The sequence below is a fragment of the Ooceraea biroi genome, chromosome 5 (assembly GCF_003672135.1).
Source record: "Ooceraea biroi isolate clonal line C1 chromosome 5, Obir_v5.4, whole genome shotgun sequence".
Lineage (NCBI taxonomy): Eukaryota > Metazoa > Arthropoda > Insecta > Hymenoptera > Formicidae > Ooceraea > Ooceraea biroi.
Window position 1 is genome coordinate 8,340,042 of NC_039510.1, and position 23,338 is coordinate 8,363,379.

The 23,338-nt window shown below is 39.4% G+C and overlaps 2 protein-coding genes across 3 annotated transcripts; one reads left to right on the plus strand and one right to left on the minus strand.

The window, feature by feature from the left end:
- Positions 1-2,407: 2,407 nt before the first annotated feature.
- LOC113562008 lies at positions 2,408-4,385 on the plus strand. The gene is made up of 5 exons (XM_026969892.1): positions 2,408-2,512; positions 2,794-3,027; positions 3,242-3,463; positions 3,564-3,780; positions 3,994-4,385. The coding sequence occupies exons 1-5, from the start codon at positions 2,408-2,410 to the stop codon at positions 4,383-4,385; spliced, it is 1,170 nt and encodes a 389-aa protein (XP_026825693.1).
- Positions 4,386-18,139: 13,754 nt separating this feature from the next.
- LOC113561956 lies at positions 18,140-20,427 on the minus strand. Of its 2 annotated transcripts, XM_026969633.1 has the most exons (3): positions 18,822-20,427; positions 18,636-18,734; positions 18,140-18,448 (listed from the first exon to the last, which is right to left on the minus strand). In XM_026969633.1, the coding sequence occupies exons 1-3, from the start codon at positions 18,940-18,942 to the stop codon at positions 18,186-18,188; spliced, it is 483 nt and encodes a 160-aa protein (XP_026825434.1). In that variant the 5' UTR covers positions 18,943-20,427; the 3' UTR covers positions 18,140-18,185. The 2 variants fall into 2 exon arrangements, with proteins under 2 accessions (XP_026825434.1, XP_026825433.1); XM_026969632.1 differs by having other exon boundaries at positions 18,636-20,427.
- Between the last annotated feature and the right edge of the window lie 2,911 nt (positions 20,428-23,338).

Here is a 23,338-nt window from a genome sequence, read left to right on the forward strand (position 1 = left end):
GTATTTGAGTTTCCCATCTATATAAAGTACTTCGATGTGGGACAATTTAAATGTATTTTGCACTTGTTCGAAGGTGCGACATTTCTTTCTTTTTAAAGGTGAACTCTCGTTTCTTCCTCGCCAATAATTAACCGCTTTAACTTTTTTTTCGTAATCTACATAAAACATAGCTCGTTTTGATGGTATATCATCGGGGAGCTCGAATTTTCGGGATTGTAGCAAGTCATCTATGTCATAACTCATAACTTACTTTATTAGACTCATAACATTGTGATATTACATCTTCGGTAATATTTAAAGAGCTCTGTTCGTTGTCTTCTGGAGCAGAACCATCTTCAGCATCAAGAGTAATCTCTATCAAGTTTTCTACTGCATTTGCAGCTTCAAGGAGAAATTCGTATAAAACATCAGCAATTTCGATTTCTTCTCGAATTAAAGGAGAATCTACTTTAGGATATTCAGACATTTTTATCCGTAACTGCTTCAAAACATTACAAATAGTAATTTATATCATTTTGAAATTTTTATGTATAGCAGTGTATAATTTGGGAAATATAGAGGTTATTATAAAATTATAATATTTATTGTATCAGGACGCGTAAAGCTAACTCTTCTAAACAGCGAGAGTCACGTATTTCAGCGTCGCGTTGTCTCTTGTATTGATGCTACTGTCGAGACGTTGCCATATAGCCAACGCAGTGGAGGGGATCGCGACGGCTATATGCAACGTAGGCGACATAGCCACATGCTGAAAGACTTCGTCTCTGGCATCAACTGCTCACATGACTCGTCGCGATCCCAAGGGGACTCACGTAAATCAAGTACCCCGAATCGTGAGATGCAAGGGGACTCACGTAAATCAAGCACCTCAAAGGGATGAAAGCCCCGCCACGTCCACGTCGTTCATCCTGGGTAATGCTAAGCACGGGGAAACGCGTCTTAATCGGTCTTGGAATTGGTGGACCGTCAAACATAATAAACATAATAAGTCTAGATAATGAATAGAAATGCACGCACGCACGTACGCAACACAAAGAGGTGGAGGGCTGTTTGGAGTCAGAAAATGCACACATTGTACTTATGGGCGTGGAAGCTTTTTACTTAATTATAAACTTTAAAACATTGTGATTCAATGAAAAATTATCCAATTTCAAAAAACAAAAAACCGTTGTATTCATCTCGTTGTCAGCGACAATTTTTAAATAGTGAGAAAAATCGACTTCCATTTAAAAAAATGGCCGCCATAATGAAATCTCTAAAGTGGCGCCATTTAAAATTATATTGATAATATTTTCATCTTTCCCTCTCAAAGCCATGAAACTTTTGTCTGAAACATTTTTTTGAAAACTCCTTTTCGAGATATTCGCGTGGATTGATTAAAATAGTTCACCCTGTATAATAAATGTCTCTGAATGCGAAGGCAAATCATCAGGAGTATCTTTGCCACGGAATTCTCTCTATCTTAGCCGTTTGGCATTAAACTGTCCCTTGTACCCGTGTACGATCTATATGCGCACCAGGTACATGTTATGAGAAGGGATGATCCCAGTTGCGCACAGAATAAATCGGACACAGCAGGTTTAGTGAATCGGACACGGTCCCAATTGGACACAATAAGAAACGGACACACTGCGTGTGGAATCGGACACAATAGGAAACGGACACACGACGGACAACGGGCCCAGGTCCACCTCGGACTCTAGCGCCGTGAGATGAATTAATAGGATTAACCAAAAGAGTTCTCACTATGTTTGAACAATAGGATTTGTAACGAGCCCCCAATGAACAGACAATAACTCCAGAGTAAAGAGTAGTATTGTTGTAGCTGACAGCACTGAATTTAAGAGAATAGTTTCCACCACTTTGTACATATAATTGCAGGGTAACACATATTCACTTGCGTAATACCTACGCCAGTTACATAGTTCGTATTTGTGATAGCTGTATTTACATCTTCTGCCAATTTTGAGTGTTTTACTTTCTGCAATTGTTGCAATATAAGTTTATTTATTAATTTCTGTTAGAATATGAAAAATAGATCACTTATTTTATGTTCGAATATGGAGCGCGTTTATGGTATTGCAAGATATTAATATGCTATGTGATTGGTTAATCGATATCGATCGATACCGCAGTTCTTTTGTTGTCCTTTATTCCTTTTTCTCTTCGCGCGCGATCGCTCTATTCCGTAAGAGAGAGTCCTTGAGTACACATGTGAATAAAGTTATTCTTCTTATAAAAGATTGCGTTAAACATAATTACGTTCCGGACATATCCTCAACATCGGCCTCAACAGGTTATGGACCCAGTGGTGCAAGTGTGCTGAAATAAAGACATAAGAAACTGGAAAGGATCGTGTAATAGAACTGCGATTCTGTGCGATCCTGGAACGTGGTACGAGATCAAGATGGCGAACACGAGCGGATTGCACGAGAAACTGGAAGGAAGAGAAAATTTCGCTTCTTGGAAGTTTGCCATGCAAACGTTACTGGAGAGTGAGGACCTATGGGATGTATCGAAGAAAAGCCTGACTATATTGCTGATTCGAAGAAAATGAATAAGACCAAAGCAAAGATCATCCTTTCGTTGGCTAAACGCATTACGGACACGTGCAAGACACCACTAACTCAAAGCAAGCGTGGGACAAGTTAATAAAAACGGTTAATAGAAACGTTTGAAGATACCAGACTGACACGGAAGGTAGGATTATTAAAATCATTAACCTCGGCTAAACTAAACGAGTGTAAAAACGTTGAAGAATATATTCACAAAATCATTAATGCTTCACATCAGTTACGTGAAATCGGAATCGATATAAGCGAGGAAATGGTAGGAGCTCTTCTTTTATCCGGACTGCCTGAATACAAACCCAAGATCATGGGCTTGGAAAACTCTGGATTGGCCATCACAGAAGATACACTGAAAATTAAACTGTTGCAAGAGGTAAAAATGGTCAACGAAATTAAAGAAGAAGCTGAAAAAACTGCAATGTATTCCAAAGCTAAACAATTTGAGAATCGGAATAAGGTCAATGTTACATTTTCTTGCGGCAAACCTGGTCATTTTGCTGCAAAATGCAGAATAAAAGACAACTAATCAAAAACAAGATAAGGAGAAGAGCGCACAATCGAAGACGTTTATGACATTTGCGACTGGCAAACAATTACAAGATACTGCCCAGATAACACAAAAGTTCCAGAGACAATCTAAGAACGTTCAAAGAATGTTCAAACGTTCGTAGGACGTTCTTAGAACATTTCTGGTACTTTTGTGCTATCTGGGTGGGTGGTATCTCGATTCATATGCAACCTCGCACATGTCCCAGAGAAGCGATTGGATGAGTAACAAAGAAACCTATGAAGCATCAGTTTTAACTGCAAATAACGAGAAAGTAGAAGTACTTGGCAAAGGTAGCATTGCAATCAAGAATGGGACGGACACTGAAGTGATAAAGGTGGAAGACGTATTGTATGTTCCGAAGCTAGCAGCTAATCTCCTATCAGTCAGCAAAATGACTCAGAGGTTATAAGGTACAATTCGACAAGGAAACCTGTATCATCCAGGACGCAGCGAATAAGGTGGTAGCTAGAGGATTGCGGGAAGGAGTTACCAGATCCAGACATTCGATGAAAAAGCAATGGTCGCTACGGAAGATCAACTTGTGGCATCGTAGGCTGGGACACCTCAATCGTAAAGGCATGTGTATTCTCAAATCAAATAGCGAAACTGGTTTAGCCAAAATGTCGGTAAGCGAGCAATCCTATAAGACATGCGTATTAGGTAAGTATAGCAAACAACCTTTTACATTTAAACATAAGCATGAGAAAAACATGTTAAATTTAGTGCATTCAGACTTGTGTGGTCCAATGTCGGTAAATTCGATTGGTGGCGCTAGATATTTTCTTACTTTTATAGATGACCATTCGCGAAAGATATATGTTTATTTTCTTAAAAATAAAAACGAAGTATTGAAACATTTTTAAATATTCAAAGCTTTAGTAGAGAAACAATCAGGGTGTGAAATCAAAGCGTTGCGAACCGATAATGGTAAAGAATATGTAAACCAAGTATTTGCGAACTTCATGAAATCCGAAGGTATTAGACATCAGACAACGATAGCATATAATCCGCAACAAAACGGATTAGCGGAAAGAATGAACAGGACAATAGTAGAAAAAGCACGAACGATGTTACTTGAAGCTAGATTGGATAAAAAATATTGGGCGGAAGCAACGTCTACTTCTGTATATTTAATAAATAGATCCCCTAGTACACCGTTGAATGGAAAATCTCCTGAAGCAGTATGGAGCGGAAGTCAACCTAAATTAAAACATTTGAGAGTATTTGGGTGCGTTGTCGCATATACCGAAAGAAAAGAGGGATAAATGGGACGCGAGATCTAAGCACTTACTTTTTATAGGATATAATGAGGATGTTAAAGGATATAGGCTCATGGATCCGAGTACATACAAAATAACTAATAGTCGTGATGTTATTTTTGTAGAAAATCAATTTTTGAATAATAATAGGGAGCAAGAAAAGAAAAAAAGATAAAAAACTCGATGTAACGCCAGGAAAAACAAATCAAGAATTATCACGACCAAACTGGCAGTTTATTGGTGAAAATCGCATAACGTTTCGATCGCAATTTCGATCCTTATCAAGTGCAAAGTACAATGTAAAATCTCTTTCTACAACAAAAACACATAATATAACGGTAGTAAACTTGAAATAAAAATTACAATTAAACAACTTACTGCCAAAAAGAGATTCAAAAGACGAGGTGAAAGACACGGAGGACTTGTAGAGACCACATCCGTGATATGTGGAAAGTCACAAACGAGTGACACTAGGTACAAAATAAGTTACATATTTGCCAGAACGGTATCATAAATACAAGGCAGGTTTTCAATGTCCGTCTAAAGGTTGATCGCATTATTGTGTCTTTTAATGAAAATCATTTTAGCGATCTCCCTCCTTCTTCGCTTATGTTCACAATGTAAAATGTTAACATTAGTCCAATCGAAGTTGTGATCGTTATGCGTTCTGTGCTTGCTGACAACAGACCAAGAACTTTCTTTCTCACGTATGTCTAATTGATGTTCTCTGATTCTAGTGTTTAAATGCCGCTTGGTCTGGCCTATGTAGCAAGCATCGCAATCCATACCTTCAATTTGGTATACGACCTCTGTTTTTTCCCCTTTGGGAAGCTTGTCTTTACCTAACTTAATAAGTGAATCAAGCTTTTTATATACTGTGTAGACTGTATTAACTTGAAAGCTTTTAAGGATATTAAAGATAGTCTCGTTGATACCTTGAATGTATGGAATGCTAACGAAACTTTTGTTATGATTATTGTCAGTCCTTTCAGAGTCATTGTTATTCAAAGTTAAATTATCACCATTGCTACGTTCCGCTGTGTTGTCATTCTTGAAACAATCCCTAGTCTGATTGTGTTCAGTCTATTATTTACATGTTGTTAACCCTTATGTCAATACCCGGGCACCCGGGTACCCATTTCGACTTTATTTTAAAAATTTTGCTAGTTTTAATGCGAATATCGCCAAACGGCTCCAGATCCTCGTTATTTGAACAATTTCACGTAAATTCATCTGTTTACTTAAAAATATTTCGGAAAAAATGTTTGACTTTTCGATCATTAAACATAACATGCGCCGATTCAATACCCGGGTACCCGGGTACCCACATACGTTTTGTATAGGAAAGATGGGAAAGGATGATTTATTTTGATATATTTAATATTAAAAGGAATAAATAAGTTTATAAATATGTTAAAAATAATATATATTTATTTAAAAAATTAAAAAAGTAAACAAATATTTTAATTTCTTATAACGGCTTTTTTTAACATGGCTTTGTAGCACACGGCTTACATTTTACAAAAGTAGACGAATGTTCGTCGCATATAGGTTTATCGCAATTTGCGCAAGATTTTCTTGTTTTCCTGCGCTTTCTGATGTGTGCGCTGTTACATATATAGCAAATCCCGGTTATTTTCTTTCTCCCAGTTTGGTCTCGTGGTGTAGTAGCGGAGGTGGAAGCCAAAGCTGCTTCGTCTATAACAGAATTTCTAAACATACCATTATTATCATGATCGGAAACCTCCTCCGATGATGTTCCTACTTGCGGCATCCAATCTTCATTTTCGCTATCTGATAAATTACTCGAATCTGAGTTCCCTTCTTCTATTGTTTTTAAGTAATTTTCTTTTTCTTTTCTGCTCAAGCTATAAGAAAAATACAACAGTCTATCACGCAATACTAATTTACAATCTTTTATACATATTTCATAATTGTTCTTACCTTGCGTACTGCTTCCTTGAAAATAATTCTTCCATTCTTTTTTTTTAATTAAATCCATGTTTAACTACGAATTATTACTATTATAATAAAAATGCACACATAATAAAAAAACTAAGTATACTAAAAAAAATTACTAGAAGCTGCTTAAAAACCGACCACACGATCGAAGAGACGCTTCAAGACTGGGCGCGGTACGAAACAAGTCTGTGCAGGTAACAACGGAAGTGGGGGGGAGGGACGGTTATTTCCCAAGATCTTTCTAGAGGTAGTGGGGAAAAGGTCCTCAGGATTAGGGAACAAAAAGACCGGTTTTCTACCTGCAGCATAGAAAATTCCATAGTGGGTACCCGGGTATTGACGTAGCGTGCAACTTTTGGGTATTGACACAAGGGTTAATAAAGTCGAGTGGATAACAATTATCTAATAACACAGATTTAACTATTTTAATATTGTCTTCATTTTTACATTTTATAAATATATTTTATAAATATATATTTTCTTGGTCTTTTTGTTATATTTTCTTGTATTTTATTAATGTAGTGCTAATATCTTTAGTTTTTACTGACTTATATCCATATCTTTTTCGATGTGATTGTAAATAATTATTTTTTTAACAACAGAATGTATAATCGCAGTAACAAGAACTGTGACATTCTTATCAACGAACATTAGTATGCTACAGAACAATTAAACTAATGATATAAATGACAGCACAATAAAGATCGATGACACATATGGATTACCTTATAGAAACAATAAGCTCTTATAGTTCTCTGTAGTAGGAGTAGTAGGAGTATGTGTGGCTGTTGCATACTTGTACTTTTGGTGAGTCTCTATACTACAATATTTATAATCGTACACTGATAAATATATATATTACAACAAACTTACCTTTTAAAAAAAGGTACAAAAAAGCGCCAAGTATACGCGCTTGAAGTTCTTTCAAAAAAGAACTCTACAAAACTAATGAATGAATATGAACAAATTGCGCCAATTACAATGGGTATTTATGCAAACCAGAAAATCTATTACTTTATTATTACTCTTTGGCCGATATTCATTGTTGATTCTGATTTAAGATCATCTTAAGTACAATCATAAGATATTTGAAACCAATCACACAGTCGTATTAGCATCTTAAGACATTACTTCAGATCGTCTGGACATAATAACGGACTATGAATACTAGCCTTTGGTATTAAAAAATAAAGGACATAATAATATTAAGCAGATATTTTTATACATGTTACGTCCTGACCGGTCGGGCTGTTAACCCGGAAATATTTGTACGAATGGCACAGACTATAACGTTGTTTGGGTAATAACACGGAACTAATTTTCTTCGGAGGCGAGCGAAAGTCTTCCTATCATATTGCCCCGTAAACGAATCATGGTCGGATCCGCAAGATCGAGAATATCTTCACCGGTGGATTCTAATTCTTCACACAACTCAAAATATCCGTCCGAACATGACTCACAACTGTAAAACGGCGAATACACGGCGAGATTGCAATTTTGACACGTGGGAACGTACCGTCTGAATCCCACAATTAAATCGTGTTTTAATAAATATATGCAAGAGTATTTCTCTGACAAAGAAAGTTCGTTAACAAAACAGTTCGGACAAAACAGGGTACGGGTAGTAGACTGAAGGTACGCCTTGTATTTCATGCATGAAATCGCGGAGGCTCGCTGTTGATATTCGAGTACTGAGTTGGTACTTCGAGAAGGGTTAACTGATTGTCTTATTCCGCGGCACATTACCCGATTTATTTATATTGAGTGATTGCTTAATCAAGAAAAATTTACTACGTCCAATGATAGTCTTGAAAGGCTCCTTTTCGGGTCAATACATTCAAGTAATTTACCCTGGGACGGAGAGTACAGGTTGCAACAAAATATTAAATTGTGGTCCTGAAACGGGTGGAAGTATCGGATACGAGTTCGGGATTTCTATTTCCTTTCTGTCTAACCCAAGCAGCGCTTGTAATCGGTAGACCACGCGTCGCGGATCACCCTTTCGAATCGCACGGTAGTCTGGATAATTGTTGCTTATGGTTACTTCTCGGAGAATATAAGGGTGAGTTTTGCTCAAGGTTTTATTAGCTTCGAGTATTGATAGTTTTTGTAAAAAAGGAAACGGGTCCTGGTTGTTAGAAAAAGCGAGTCGTACCTGATAGCGAAGCTTCTTCTCTTGAAATCTATGCCCCTTCTTGGTAGGCATAAATGTAATATTAATTTATCTGATTCTCGGGTTATTGAGAAATTACGATCACAAGGTAGAGCCATACTCCTTGGCAGCGCCAACTTGAGCGACCAGGGCCACGCTTTTCGGCAGCGTCAGTCGAAAATCTTTCAACAACTTAGAATTAAACAATGTGAACGGAAGAAAAATGATAAAAAATGGAGAGGAAGCTTCACCAAAGATTTCTCGATTTTGTATTTAAACTTTTTTATTAAAAATAAAAGTTAAATTAAAAATGGTCTTAAGAATGTTAACTGACAATCGAACTCGTAACCGTAGGAATTGTAATTCCTACCTTGCTCCTAAGATGTGAACGGCCGCAGACTCTCTCTCTCTGACCCTTGGTTGGGTTGCGCTTGATTTCTCGGATTGTAGCAGGTTCTTACACACTGACTCTAACTAAATGCTAGATGCTCGGAATCGAATTAACTAAATTAAGACACCAAAAGAACTCTGGAAAACTCTGAAAACACTCTGGAAAACTCTAATTGTAAGTAAAAAATCAACGCTCCGAGCATCGACAGCTCTTTTTATACCTTAGACGAAGGGGTGGGCGCTAAAAAATTACGCGTGTGGGGGTTAACTTTGACCAATAGATTTTTAAAGTGTCTCGAACTTTGGGACCCACGCCTTCGTTTGGTGTTATCACGGTTCTGTAGTGGGGAGGTTCCGCGTAAACACTACCCCAGACCCATAGAACCTGCCCTAAATTGTTAATTTGCTAAATATGTAACTTACGATGTAAATAATATATTTTCAGTTGCGCCGTGAACTTTGTAGCGTGAGAAATGTTTATTGCGTTTTTGAATGGTTATTCTATCCCTTTGCAATCCAGAGATAAAATAATATGTTATTGCGAAATGACTTTTTACACTATTTTTATTGAGAGAGTCGTTCTTCGCGGCATCGCGTGCTTATTATAAAAAAAAGGTGGTTCTTATATATCTAGAATTTATTAATTATATATCTATATATATAGAAAAATACGCTACAGGAATTTCCATGAGATTGAATAGACTCTTTGTGCAGTGCTAAGCGACGCTTAGCCCTTCGTAACTATTTTATGATGGCCATGTGGTCACGGCGCGCGCTAGGCCTAGGCGCATGCCAGCGTCGTTCATTATCGCTTGTCTCAATTATGTGATATTTGGGTATGAAATCGGTGGAAACCCTGCAGGCATAGGGTCGAGGTTTTACCGCGACGTAACATACGAATAAATCAAGAAACACGGTAGTGTCTCGCGTCAAGTTCACGCGCAACGGCAGCGAGAGACGGACCGTGTATCTTTACGTGAGACGACTAGTTGAGACTAGCCGAGATTTTCGGATCTTAATAACGCGTGGATCGATCGAGTTAAGAATAGGCTCAATCGATTCTGCGTACTCGAATTATATAATGAAAGTGTTTTTATTTTTCTCCTACATGCCCGGTGAAGGGAGATATTACGATGCAAAGTCCACATCGTGAAATATTTTATTAAGAAACTCTCTTATCGTCGTCTTGGTCACGGAAAACGTACAGTTCACCTTTTCACCACTAGGCGGCGTTTACGGCAGTGCCGGCACGGCTGACGGCTCCGCTTAAGAGAGCAGTGCGCATTCTAGTATTTGTGATTCTAGAAAAATTTGACATGACAAATTAAACTTTATTTATTCCGATGATTAAGGCGATGCTGGAGTGACCAGGGAATTTCTTCGCGATGGTGCTGCCATTTGCACAATAAAATGCTTTTTACAAAAATTTGGCAATTTGTACGCACAAAATTGCACCCATACCCTCTCGGAATAAAATAAAGGAATATAATGAAGCTTTTCGAAGTGACTTTAGAAGCGTAATAAAAAAGAAAGGTTTAATCTTCTTTACAGAATCAAGAAAATTAAACCTTTCTTTTTTATTACGCTTCTAAAGTCACTTTGAAAAGCTTCATTATATTCCTTTATTTTATTCCGAGAGGGCATGGGTGCAATTTTGTGCGTACAACTTGCTAAATTTTTATATTAAGCATTTTAATTGTCATTTTTGAGCAAATGGCAACACTCCCAGATAGCACAAACCTATTCTGTGAAGATCTATAAATATTTATTGAGAATATTAGAATATTTTGAGAATGTACTGATATGATGAAAAGCACATTAAATAAATGTGCAGAGAATAATAAAATGGGACTACTTATAGTGTAATAAGGTTTCTCGAGCCTGTCACCGCGGAATCCGCTCCTCAGTTCCGACCCGCGTGCATAGAGGTAAAGTGTTCTTCGCCGCTGCCGAGGCGACTCGTCATGTAATAAGAGAGTATGCATGGAAAACGTTTGGGTAAAATACTCAAACTGCTTCTAGATACTTGGCTAGTTAATTATTGATTTCATATTTAGTTTTAAGTTTTGACAAGTTGAGAAGTTTTATGTATTTGGCGTATATATTTTTTTCTTTTTTTAAAAAGGTTTTTTAGGGATCTCACTCCTTTTTGTAATTCTCTCTCTCTCTCTCTCACACACACACACACACACTCTCTCTCTCTCTCTCTCTCACACACACACACACACACACACTCTCTCTCTCTCTCTCTTCCTCTCTTCCTCTCTCACACAAAAAATATGCATTTTTAGCATTTCGGAGCCAACTATTCTTTCGTATTTTCCATAAAAATGTTAAATAATGAAGATTTATCTAATCGTACAAATCTTCCTAATTTTTCTAATTGTCGAATATAAATTGTGACAATTTAAAATTTCCTCTTTCTCTGCCTCCCTCTTTCTTTCTCGGTTTTGTTCTATGAGTAAATGTTCCAAAATATATTGAAACGACCTATCGGGTTCTCGAATGCGGACTAGCTCGCCGGGACGGGTTTGAGGATAGGTCCGTGACAATGAGCAACTATGCGCATGGATAAGTAACAACAATAACTTTTATTATATAATATTACGGACCAGATACACTATATACATTTGTTTTGCGCGCGGTACGCTTACGATGGGCGTGTTGCGGGTTCGCGGTTCGACCGGGGCACGCGGTGTCGCGTAAATATACAAAGTACTGCGGGCGCAGTACGCGTGAATATCCACCCCCCCCCCTCGGGCGGGAACGAGCGCGCGGTGCTGCTTCAGCTCAGCCGTGATACGTATCGGCAGGCGGGTCGATCGAGATCTAGGAGCGGCCCTTAGATCCCCGTATTGATGACCGTCCCCGTGCGGCCGAGTCGCCTCGGCAGCGGCGAAGAACACTTCACCTCTATGCACGCGGGTCGGAACTGAGGAGCGGATTCCGCGGTGACAGGCTCGAGAAACCTCGACGGAGACGGAAAATCCTCCACCTCCGGTCCGTGTCGTCGCGGGGCTAGGTGACTGCTCGGTTCCCGGTGCGCTCTCTTATCCGAAAAGGCTCGGCGGAGACGAGGAACACCTCACCTCTGTCTGAGATTGCACCGGTTGGCTAGTGCGGTTCTGTCCACGTGCGTGCGGGGCCGAGAGGAGTCTCGGCGGAGACGGAAAATACTCCACCCCCGTACCCGTCGGTGCACTTGCGGCTAGTTCCGAGTGTCAGTTGCGATCGTCGTCGAGACAAATTCGGCAGAGACAGAGAATACTCCACCTCGAGACGATGCCACTGCCCTCGGACTGTATGCGCTTCGGATCGTAAACCGGAAGCTGGCTCAGGAGATCGCTTCGTCGTAGAACGGCGGAGCGGATCAGGATTCCAAGCTTTCGCTCGGAGCGGTGTCTGGAAATCAGAGTTTAGCGGAGATCGGATACGAACGTACGAACGAATGTTCGATGGCTCGACTGCCCTGGTTACGCTGTTCCGCGCTCTTTTATACGGTGGGTGTTTGCTCTGCTTGGGAGATCGCGCCTGCGCACACCAGCGCCGGTTAAATAGTGCGGCTCGGAACGGGACCAGCGTGGTGTTTGCGCTTACCCCGTTGCCGGCGCGACAAACAACTCGCGCGTATGACAATATGTTTTTGGAGTGCAAGCGCTCATGCCCTCGCCCCGATGACGGCGGGCGGAATCCGACGGATGGTTGTCGGCGAGGCGATTGTCCGGCGGATGGTCGGCCGGTTGTCGGAACGATCGCCCTCAAAAGGGCGCATCGTTACAATATCTTAAATTTTCATAATTTATATTTCACAATTAGAAGAATTATCTAATTATCACTGCGACGCTATCACGATGATTTCATTTAAAACAAGTAAATTTAAAATTTTTTATATCTTATGCAATTTATATCTTTGTCGTAAGAAAAAACATTTTTTCCATGTATTTTTAATTACGAATAAATTAAATCGTGCATGTATGAACGCATGTGTGAACGCAAGCTTGAGGGACAAAATCGCTTTGCATGTGTATGTGCGAACATATGTACGTGAGTCTGGAAATGGAAAACGGAACTTCGCAGTTATAATATATGATTACAATAGACTAAGGATTGACTGCATCAATCTTATTCAAATTGGTCGCAATCGAAAGCTTGCATTCATATTATATAATAAAAGTGCCGTTAGATTTTTGATATCGGTTTTAGTTCCTGAAATATTTTAATCGTAAGTTTATGTGACCTGTCAAATGACATGAATTCCAGATAAGCTTTACGGTAGCGCTCGATGTTTATGCAATGAATTTGGCAACGCTCGACGTATATGCAGTGATGCTCATTGCTCGGAACCTTATTTTTATGTACTTGGCGACTACTTTACTTGGCCTTAATTGACTACATAACGGCATGATCTTGCCTTAACTGGCTGGATCAGAGCACGATCTTGCGATTGCAATTATTGATGATATTTTGTGAAGCAGTCACAAAATACACATGATGCGTCTCATAAGGATTTGAAAAGAACGTGTTCTAGCGAGTCATGCAATATCAGAACAAATAAGTTTTGCGACGACTGTAATCGATATTTTTGCAAGCCCTGTTTCACAAAATATTATCAATAATTTTGATAGATATACTATAAATTTCAATAAATACAAAATGGTCATAAATATTTGAGAAAACATAGAGATTTGGACATGTGGACAAATGAGAAAAATAATATATAATATAAAAATATAATTACTCGAATAAAAAAAGGATAAAATGACAAAAATGCAAAAAAAATAAAATAATGATAAGAATACAAAAAAAAACAACTCTTCTCTCCGTCCACCTCCTAGTGGTAACAGTCGGGCAACGTTAGAGACTAACGGCTGAGGGACGGGGATGATTATGAACTTTTCATGATGGCTTAGAATGTAATGCGCTCTTATTATTACCAATTTATGTATTTATAGAGGATGATACACTAGATCGAGAATAAATAGACGAGGATAACTGAGAAAAGTGAAAAAATTCCATATTTTCAATGTTTTCGCGAGTTGATTGGCTGCCATATAGAGTTTGCTATTTTTAAGAGTGAAAATATCAACTAATATCAAGTAGACTTATCGAATTTATCATTTAGAATCATGAATTAGATGTAAAAATCTCGATTATCGTTGAATTGTATCGAAAAAATGCTGTATTTGACAAATTTCCTCGATTTTGCCGTCATTTTGACACCTCCATGATGTTTTCGACCCTCTGTTTATGTGCATCTTTAAGGTACAACTATTTTATCCATCGATGGACGAGGTCTTAACTTCATTTCTATTCCCATCCCATTCCAAAACAGAGATTTTTTCTCGAAAATACTGTTTTTTTCGTATTTCTTTTTATTAAGACAGCCATATTTTTTTTCACGTCGACAAAACTCAAATATAACGACGGATTCGGAAAGAGTATACCCAAAAATAGTAGGATATACATTGTTGGTTGTTCGCGCCGCGATGAGCCGAGATGATTGCGCGTCGGGAAGACTGTGGCAAGGACGGACGACCACAAATGAGACAAGATTGCTGACAATGACACACGATTATACTTACAACTTTACACTTTAGTACAGGCTATGCGAAACACGGTATCAAGATCGGGTTGAGCGCTTGATCGTTTTCCGAAAATGAGTCGATGAATTGCGCGCGATTAGCTTCTCCACTAGCGAGCTCGGAGCGCGAGGTTTGGGGTTTTATACCACCCCCCACTGTCGTCGCCTCCTTTGTCTCTGGGCAGCCCTAGACAAAGGTTCCTTGTCTCCGGCGATCAGCTGTTTTGATATCGCAACCAAGCAGCTGATCGACCGGAGCCTACACGTGTCTCCGACCGGGCTACGCTGTTTCTTACGATGTTTGTCTTCGCGACCTCGCTTTTTCTGGCAAGGTAGCGGAGACAAGCAAACAGCCGACTCGCCCGCAACAGCTTTCCAGAATCTTCTGGAAAGTTCCCGTTCCTCGCAATGCCGGGAATTAATCGCGCTTTTCCGTGAACGGTCAAATTGCTCATGATTTGATAGGCATTCAAGAGAATCGAAAGTAAGCAGAAAATTTTGGACTTTCAGGCGTTAATGGGTTAACTGGCCGGATCTGTGATCAATCTTGCCTTAACTGGCTGGATCAAAACACGATCTTGCCTTAACTGGCCGGATCTGTAATCGATCTTGCCTTAACTGGCCGTATCTGTGATCGATCTTGCCTTAACTGGCCGGATCTGTGATCGATCTTGCCTTAGTTGGCTGGATGTAGAACACACGCATACGCACGCACGCACATGCTGATGGTAAACAGTAAAATACTAAAAAAAACTTCAGTGTCTGTTATAAAGCGAGTATTATCATAGGTCCGCTAAAGGTTGAACCTGAGTTTTCGGGATAAGGAGGGCATTTTTAAAAACAATGTTTTGAACAAAAGTTACTTACTTTTCGACGAAGAATCAGAATCTGAAATAAAAAGTATGGGGTTCCGTTTAAAAAAACAAAGTTGCATTCCATATGACCTTGACAACGCCACCCAAGGTCAAACCAATAGTACCGTCTTATGTTCCCCTCGAAGTCACAAAACTTTTGTTTGAAACATTTTTCGATTTAACGCAGTGTTTCTGAAATATTTTAGGGGAAACTTTAAAATGGGAGACCCTTATAATTTGACAGTTTTGTGGATTATAATTTGTGATAATTGACTGATGTAATTAGATGACGACCTGTGAGTATAAAAACATTTGTTGATTTATTGATATTGTTATTGTATGTTTATAAAAGAAATAACTTTGACAGGGTTACATTTGCGAATATATGACATTGATCCATGGAACCATATTGATGGGTAATTATGCAGTATAGGGGAGCCAGCCCTGATGACCTTGACCTTGACATATGTTATAGAGGTCACCCTCCTGAGTGACCTTCAGAAGGTTTTAGCCGGCGGTCATTGTTTATTAAAAAATTAATAACCAAAAAAGTTTAATAATTTTGCACAAATTTTCAGCTATCTACGCTCGTTCACAGCCCGCTTCGCGGAAAGGCGGGGGGCAGGGGCTTCGCCCCTCCCCCCCCCCGCCGGAGCTAGTGTAACAGATTTCACCGTACAGAGTTCAAATTAAAAAGTTATTAACAAAAGAAGTTTCGAAAATGTAGTAGTTATTTTGAATATTCAAAGACATAAACGACGAATATGTATATATATGAACGAAGGAAGGAAAGTCATTTAAAGCAGTGAATCGTTAATATATAGAATAGTTTCTTTTAATATAAGTACAAATTATTCTCTGCTTTACCTAACCTGGCTTCGCCCCTCCCCCATTGAGATCCGTGCCGTGTACCACGTGATCAAAATCTGTCTCATGTAGAGGGGGGATCCCCGCGGAGTGGTGGTCTGCCACCTAAAGAAGAATTTTCAAGCACTTACATCCAGCTTCGCTCATAGCAGTTCATTGTGTTTATATATTGTTTGAGCTCGGTTTTGATTTTTGTGTTAAAAGTATTAACTTACATGTTTATAAAATATAAAATTATATTACGTATATTTATGCACAGAAGTCAATATATGCAAGAAAAAAAGAATTTACCCCTGTCGTTTTTTATTTCATTTAATAAATAAATAGAAATATACATTCTGCAAAAAAAGTATCCGGAATTAGTTAATAAAACACAAATTACTTGTTTATTCATCAATATTGATTTTGTCACCTTCAAAATAGGCCCCATCGGATGCAATATATATGTGTCAACGCTTAAGTCCTCAAAACACTTTTCAAACGCTGAAGCTGGTATTGTTTTGAGCTCCTCGTCGTCATCGTCATCGTCGTCGTCGTCGACGACGACGTGGTCCTCTCACTCACGCCCTCTCGGTTTCTCATTCACTAACTCTCTCGATCTCTCATTCACTCGCTCTCTCGCCCTCTCGCTTTCTCATTCACTCGCTCTCTTGCCCTCCCGCTCTCTCGCTCTCTCACTCTCTATCGTCCTCGTCGTCTTCGTCGTCGACGTGGTGCAACATCGTCGTCGTCAACATGGTATAACGTCATCGTCGTCGTCGTCGTTGTCGACGTGGTGCAACGTTGTCGCCGTCGTCACCGTCGTCGTTCGTGGACGTGGTGTAATGTCGTCATGGACGTGGTGCAACGTCGTCGCCGTCGTTGTCGACGTGGTGTAACGTCGTCGTCGAAGTGGTGCAACGTCGTTGTCGAAGTGGTGCAACGTCGTTGTCGAAATGGTGCAACGTCGTTGTCGAAGTGGTGCAACGTCGTCGTCATCGTCGTCGACGTAGTGCAACGACGTCGTCGTCGACGTGGTGCAATGTCGTCGTCGTCGACGTGGTGCAACGACGTCGTCGTCGTCGTCGACGTGGTGCAATGTCGTCGTCGTCGACGTGGTGCAACGTCGTCGTTATCGTCGTCGTCGTCGACGACGTGGAGCAACGTCGTCGTCGTCGTCGACGTGGTGCAATGTCGTCGTCGTCGACGTGGTGCAACGTCGTCGTCGTTGTCGTCGTCGTTGTCGTCGATGTGGTGCAACATCGTTGTCATCGTCGTTGTCATCGTCGACGTGGTCCTCTCACTCACGCCCTCTCGCTCTCTCATTCACTCGCTCTCTTGCCCTCTCGCTCTCTCGCTCTCCCGCTCTCTCGCTCTCCCGCTCTCTCATTCATTCTCTCTCTCTCTCTCGCCCTCTCGCTCTCTCACTCACTTGCCCTCTCGCTCTCTCATTCACTCGCTCTCTCGCTCTCTCACTCACTCGTTCTCTCGCAAATATTAGGTTGATGCAAATGAAATGGCTGTTTTTGAATTTAAACTTTAAAGCTTTATTTGACAAACTTAACACTTACTATATTAATCAAAATAGTCTCCATCCAGTTCAATGCATTTGTTCCAACGTGATAGAAGTGTATCAATACCATGGTGGAAGAATACCAGGTGTGCTCATACGCATCTTTTTGTAACAGCCAATGAGACATTGAAGCCAGATACCGCCATCTTGTCGCGGTAAGTTGAATTCGAGGTTATATCATTATTGTACAATAAAAATTGTACAATAAAAATTGATTTTGTTTTCATGTTTATGCATAGTAAATATAGGTTTATGTATATTCAACACTGAGAGGAAAGAAAAATGTTGGAGACTAAATAAGTTTTGAAAAATATATTAATATTTATAACGCATGTAGATATACATATGCAACAGAATTATATAATAAATAAACACATTCATTTTTTAGTATTAGTAATTTTTCTCATTTTTTTCTTTTTTTCTTGTATACGCATCATTTTTTAATTGTTTATTTAATTCTCGAACACGGATATATGTATGTTCTTGTGCGAATTAAACATAATAATACCTTGTTTGGTATTACTAGGCAATTTTTGTCTTGTAATTGCATAATTTCTGACGCTAATGTTTTAAGAATCCATGGCTCCTTACAAATAGCAGAACCGTGGTGCTGTAACGTCCTAATGAGTAACTCCGACTTTGTACATTTTCTTTTTAATTCTTTTATTTCGTGATAGGATTCTGATTTCACAGACATTCTATCAGCTTTATCTGCAATGTAACAAACGTATTCGATATTAATAAACGTATCAAAACTAGATTATATAATATTAAAGATGATTTATAAAATAATTATAAAATATATTAGATTTACATTGCTCGATAATGTAAAACGACATGTTATGAAAGCGTAAACAAAATACAAATGTGTAATCATATTTGTAAATTAAATTAGTACCAAAATGTGGTGAATGTCTTGAAGTCGAAGCCTCCATTTGGTCTTCAGGTTGTATTGTAGCAGGTGTTACACTTGGTATTACCTTAGATTCATGAAATCCTGAAAGGATGAACAAGTAATTAATATATTGTATAAGCTTAATTGGAAATTTATATTTGAAATAAAACAGTATATAATAATATTCACTCTTGACTGATGAAGATGCTACTTGTACATCTTCACTAGTTGAATCTAAATTCTGCGTGGGGACTGCATGAGATTTCAATTTACTCTTCTTCGGTGTTGTATAACCTAACAGTGGTTGCATCCATGAGGGGTCTTTGTATTCTGTTGCATCAAAGTGAACAGAACAGATGCGTCCTATGTATAAAATATATTAGTTTCGTTATATGCTGAAGAGAAGATGTTAAAGTATATGTATCTACAAGGACATATCGATTGTTTGAAAATTCACTGAGCTGCGATCCACGGCGCGTTCGCGGAGGAGGCAACTTCAATCAGCTACTGCTCAATGAATTTTCATTATTTTTACATAAAAAAATTCCTGTGTGCAGTTTAAATACTATATAAAAACATGCACTAATTTTCAAAACAATCGATTTATTATTCTCTTCGAAAAAAAAATCGCAAAGTTTAGGTCATTTACTTGACCCTCCCCCCTTAATGTCAGATCCACTTCGATCATGTCCTTTAAAATAGTGTCATCAATGACGAAAGGTGCATGTCCACGAGGCAAATTGTCAAGGTTTGTGTCTCCAGATCGAAACTTTTCAAACCAACGCTTCGTTGTTCTTTCATTAGCGGAACCTTTGCCGAAAGCCGTATTAATATTTCGCGTTGCCAGGGCCGCACTATGACTGATTTTGAACTCGTACTGTTGGGCAGATTACTTTAATAATGATGCAATGCTTTTACTTTGCGTACTTCGCTTAGCCGTCATAGACGAAATCTGACGAAACCGCGCGGAAACCGAAAAAAAAACAAAAACGCACACAATATTCGCAACCGCATAAAATACGATCCACCAATAACGTAAAACCTTCTAGGCGCCAAACTTAAACTAAACATATTTGAATTTATCACACCAATACGCCTGCTTAAATTAAAATAACTATCTTAATTCTACTTCACAAAACCGAAAATTAACCAAATAAACCCATATTTTTGACATGTAACTCTATCTTATCCTTCAGTAAGGATTTCGTAAAAATATCCGCTGTCATCCTTTGCTTATATACTTTATATGGCTGCTTATATGACTAACTTCAATATTTTTACATTTCACATTTTCCCTAAGAAAATGGTAACGTACGTCGATATGCTTCGACCTCTGACTTATGCTTGCATTTTTACTCAAGCTGATTGCTCCATTATTATCTGCTAATATTCGCATCGGTTTTGTCGCTTTTGTCGGTTCAATTTCGGAACGCAATTCACGCAACCATAACGCCTCCTGGCATGTAGTCGCCAACGCTATATATTCGGCTTCTACTGTGGACAAAGCCACCGTGCGCTGTTGCTTGCTCATCCACGATATTGCTCCTCCGTTTCTTACAAAAACTGAACCTGAAATAGACTTCCGACATTCTGGGTCGTTGGCCCAATCCGCGTCGCTGTAACCTACAATTTCCTCATCATCGTTACTTAAATATCGTAATTTATAATGCAATATACCTTTTAGGTACCTAAAAATGCGTTTTACTGCGCGCCAATTTCGTTTATTTGGATTTGCATTGAAACTACTTACTTGGTTTACCTCAAATGAAATATCTGGCTGTGAAATCTGGCTGAGGTACAGTAAACGACCGCTTCTTGATATAGCATCTTGACTTCTTCTTGTTGTGAATTCGATCCAAAAATTAACTTTGCATTCATATTCGACGGTGTGTTCACTGGATTGCAATCTTGCATATGAAATTTTTCAAGCATTTTCTCGATATAATCAATTTGATGGATCTGTAAGTCTCCTCGTTTTTCCTTTCGTTCAATGTTTATGCCTAGAAATTTCCGTGCCTCGCTTAAATCTTTCATTTTAAATGTCCGTTGCAAACAATTTTTCAATCGTTTTTCTTCTTCGTCTCCATTTGAAAGAATTAAAAAATCGTCAACGTATATGGCCACTATCAGTCTTTTTCTACCTGATCTGCGATAATAAACACAAGGGTCTGCTTTCGATTTTTCTAAGCCGAATTCTTTTAATGTGTCATCCAGCTCTTCGTTCCAAATCCGTCCGCTTTGCTTCAAGCCGTACATCGACTTCTTTAATTTCCAAACGCTTTCTCGTTTGTGGCTTATTCCGATTTCTTCGGGTGGTTTCACGTAAATTTCGTCTTCCAATGTGCCGTTTAAATATGCCATTGTGACGTCCATATGTGTGATTTTTAATCCCTCGCTTGCTGCTAATAACAATAAATATCGAATGCTACTATATTTTACTACCGGCGAAAACGTCTCTTGATAATCGATACCATGCTTTTGTGCACAGCCCCGTACTACTAATCTGGCTTTATGTTCGTGATCATCTGTTTTAGTCGGTTTCTTCCTGAAAACCCATTTGGTATCCAGCAATTTCTTTCCTTGCGGTAATACACTGTATTCCCAGGTATCGTTTCCTTTTAATGCTGCAAGTTCCTTTCTGATCGCCTGCAACCACTTGTCCCTTTCGGGTCCCTTTTGGGTTAAAGCCTGTTCCACCGTCTCGGGATTGTCATCATGATCTTGCATCGTGTAATATGAAACATATTCATCGCGTTTCACTGGCTTCTTAGTTCGCTCTGATCTGCGTAACTGTATAGGTTGAGATGCACACGTTTTGTCATTGCTTACTTGTACAGGATTCTCGTCGTCATTATTCTCGCTATTTGATGTGGCACTTTCAAACGTTTCTTCGTCCGATAAATGTTTGTCGTCCTCTTCTTTGAACTCTTGCTCCTCTTGATAATATTCGACGCTCGAGTTTTCCTTTTTATCAGTCGTTGTACCTGGCTCGTCTGTCTCAAAAAATACAACATCTCGTCCAATCGTTATCTCATGTGTTTTAGGGTCCATCAATCTGTATCCTTTACTGTCTTCTGCATAACCTACGAACAGTAACCTTTTTGCCTTAGGGTCCCATTTGTTGCGCTTCTGTTTGGGTATATGGACCATTGCTTCGCATCCGAACACCTTCAGATGACTTAAATCGGGTTTCTGATCGGACCACACTTCCTCCGGTGTTTTTCCATGAACTATCTTCGTTGGGCTTCGGTTTAAAATGTACACTGTAGTAGAAACTGCTTCTGCCCAATACTGCTTAGGTAGTTTCGCGTCTGTTTTGTGAAGCTTCCGTGCCTCGTGCGCGGTGTCGCACCTTTCGATGCAATCGAGCCACGACCCTGTGTCGTGTCGATCCGCCGCGTCTGTAATGACGCCCTCGTCTCCACGTATTTCCAGGTGGGGCGAGAAAATATTTTGAGCTTCGTTTTACTTATTATATTTAGAGCACAAACGATTTTACTTTTTACAGTCCACTAATCGCACTATATAGAAATATACTTGGGCTGCTTCTGCTTCTGTTCGCATGCCCGTACGGACTCGTTCTGATTCTACGAGCTCGCGATCGCGTCGCGCGACTCGGGAAAAACAACGAAACGGCGACAATAGCCCAGTGACGTACGACGCCGCGAAATACCCAAACGAAATCATAATAAAAAAAGCGATATATAAAAAAGTACGGAACATATCCCGCCCCCCTTGAAAGTACTAACTTTCAAAACGATATAAATAATGTCTAACACTAAACAAAACGCACAACGTATAAATGCTACCTAATACTAAATAAAACGCAAACGCAACAACAACTATACTTAATCTAACGGAAGTATGGCCAATTTCGCCAGTGGCCTGGTAATAAGTCCCTTTACAGTCTTCACTGTTACGGCTCGAACAACGCCATCATCGTCAGGATGTATATTTTGCACCCTGCCGAGCACCCATTGAGTGGGTCCTAAATTAGGCTGCTGAATAAGTACCAATTGGTCAACCTTCAGCGGCGATCCCTTGTTGATTTTCCATTTCGATCTTTCGATGAGCGTATGTAAATACTCCGAGCTCCACCGCTTCCAAAAATGCTGTCGGAGTTGCTCCACTCTTTCCCAGCGTAGCAGTCGATTGGCTGGAACCTCTACAAGGTCAGGGACTGGAAAACTGTTTAACGCTGTGCCAATCAAAAAATGCCTTGGAGTAATACAATGTAAATCATTAGGATCTGTACTAAGCGGTGTCAACGGACGCGAATTCAACATCGCTTCGATCTCGCATAATACAGTTTGTAATTCCTCAAACGTGAGGTTCGCATTACCTAAAATTCGATGTAAGTGTGTCTTAATCGATTTTATGGCAGACTCCCATAATCCACCAAAATGAGGCGCATGTGATGGGATAAATTGCCACGCGGTTTCATTATCGCGTAAAAAATTTCTGAGCTCGTTGCTCGTCTGATCGCTATTGATGAATTCACTAAACTCTTTCATCTGCCTTTTCGCTCCTACAAATGCTGTTCCGTTATCGGAGTACATGCAATTCGGTTTTCCACGACGTGAAATAAAACGCTTAAACGCACCTAAAAATGCTTGAGATGTCAAATCGCTTACTACCTCTATATGAACTGCCTTTGTCGCGAAACAAACAAATAATGCTACATATGATTTAATAATTTTCGCGTT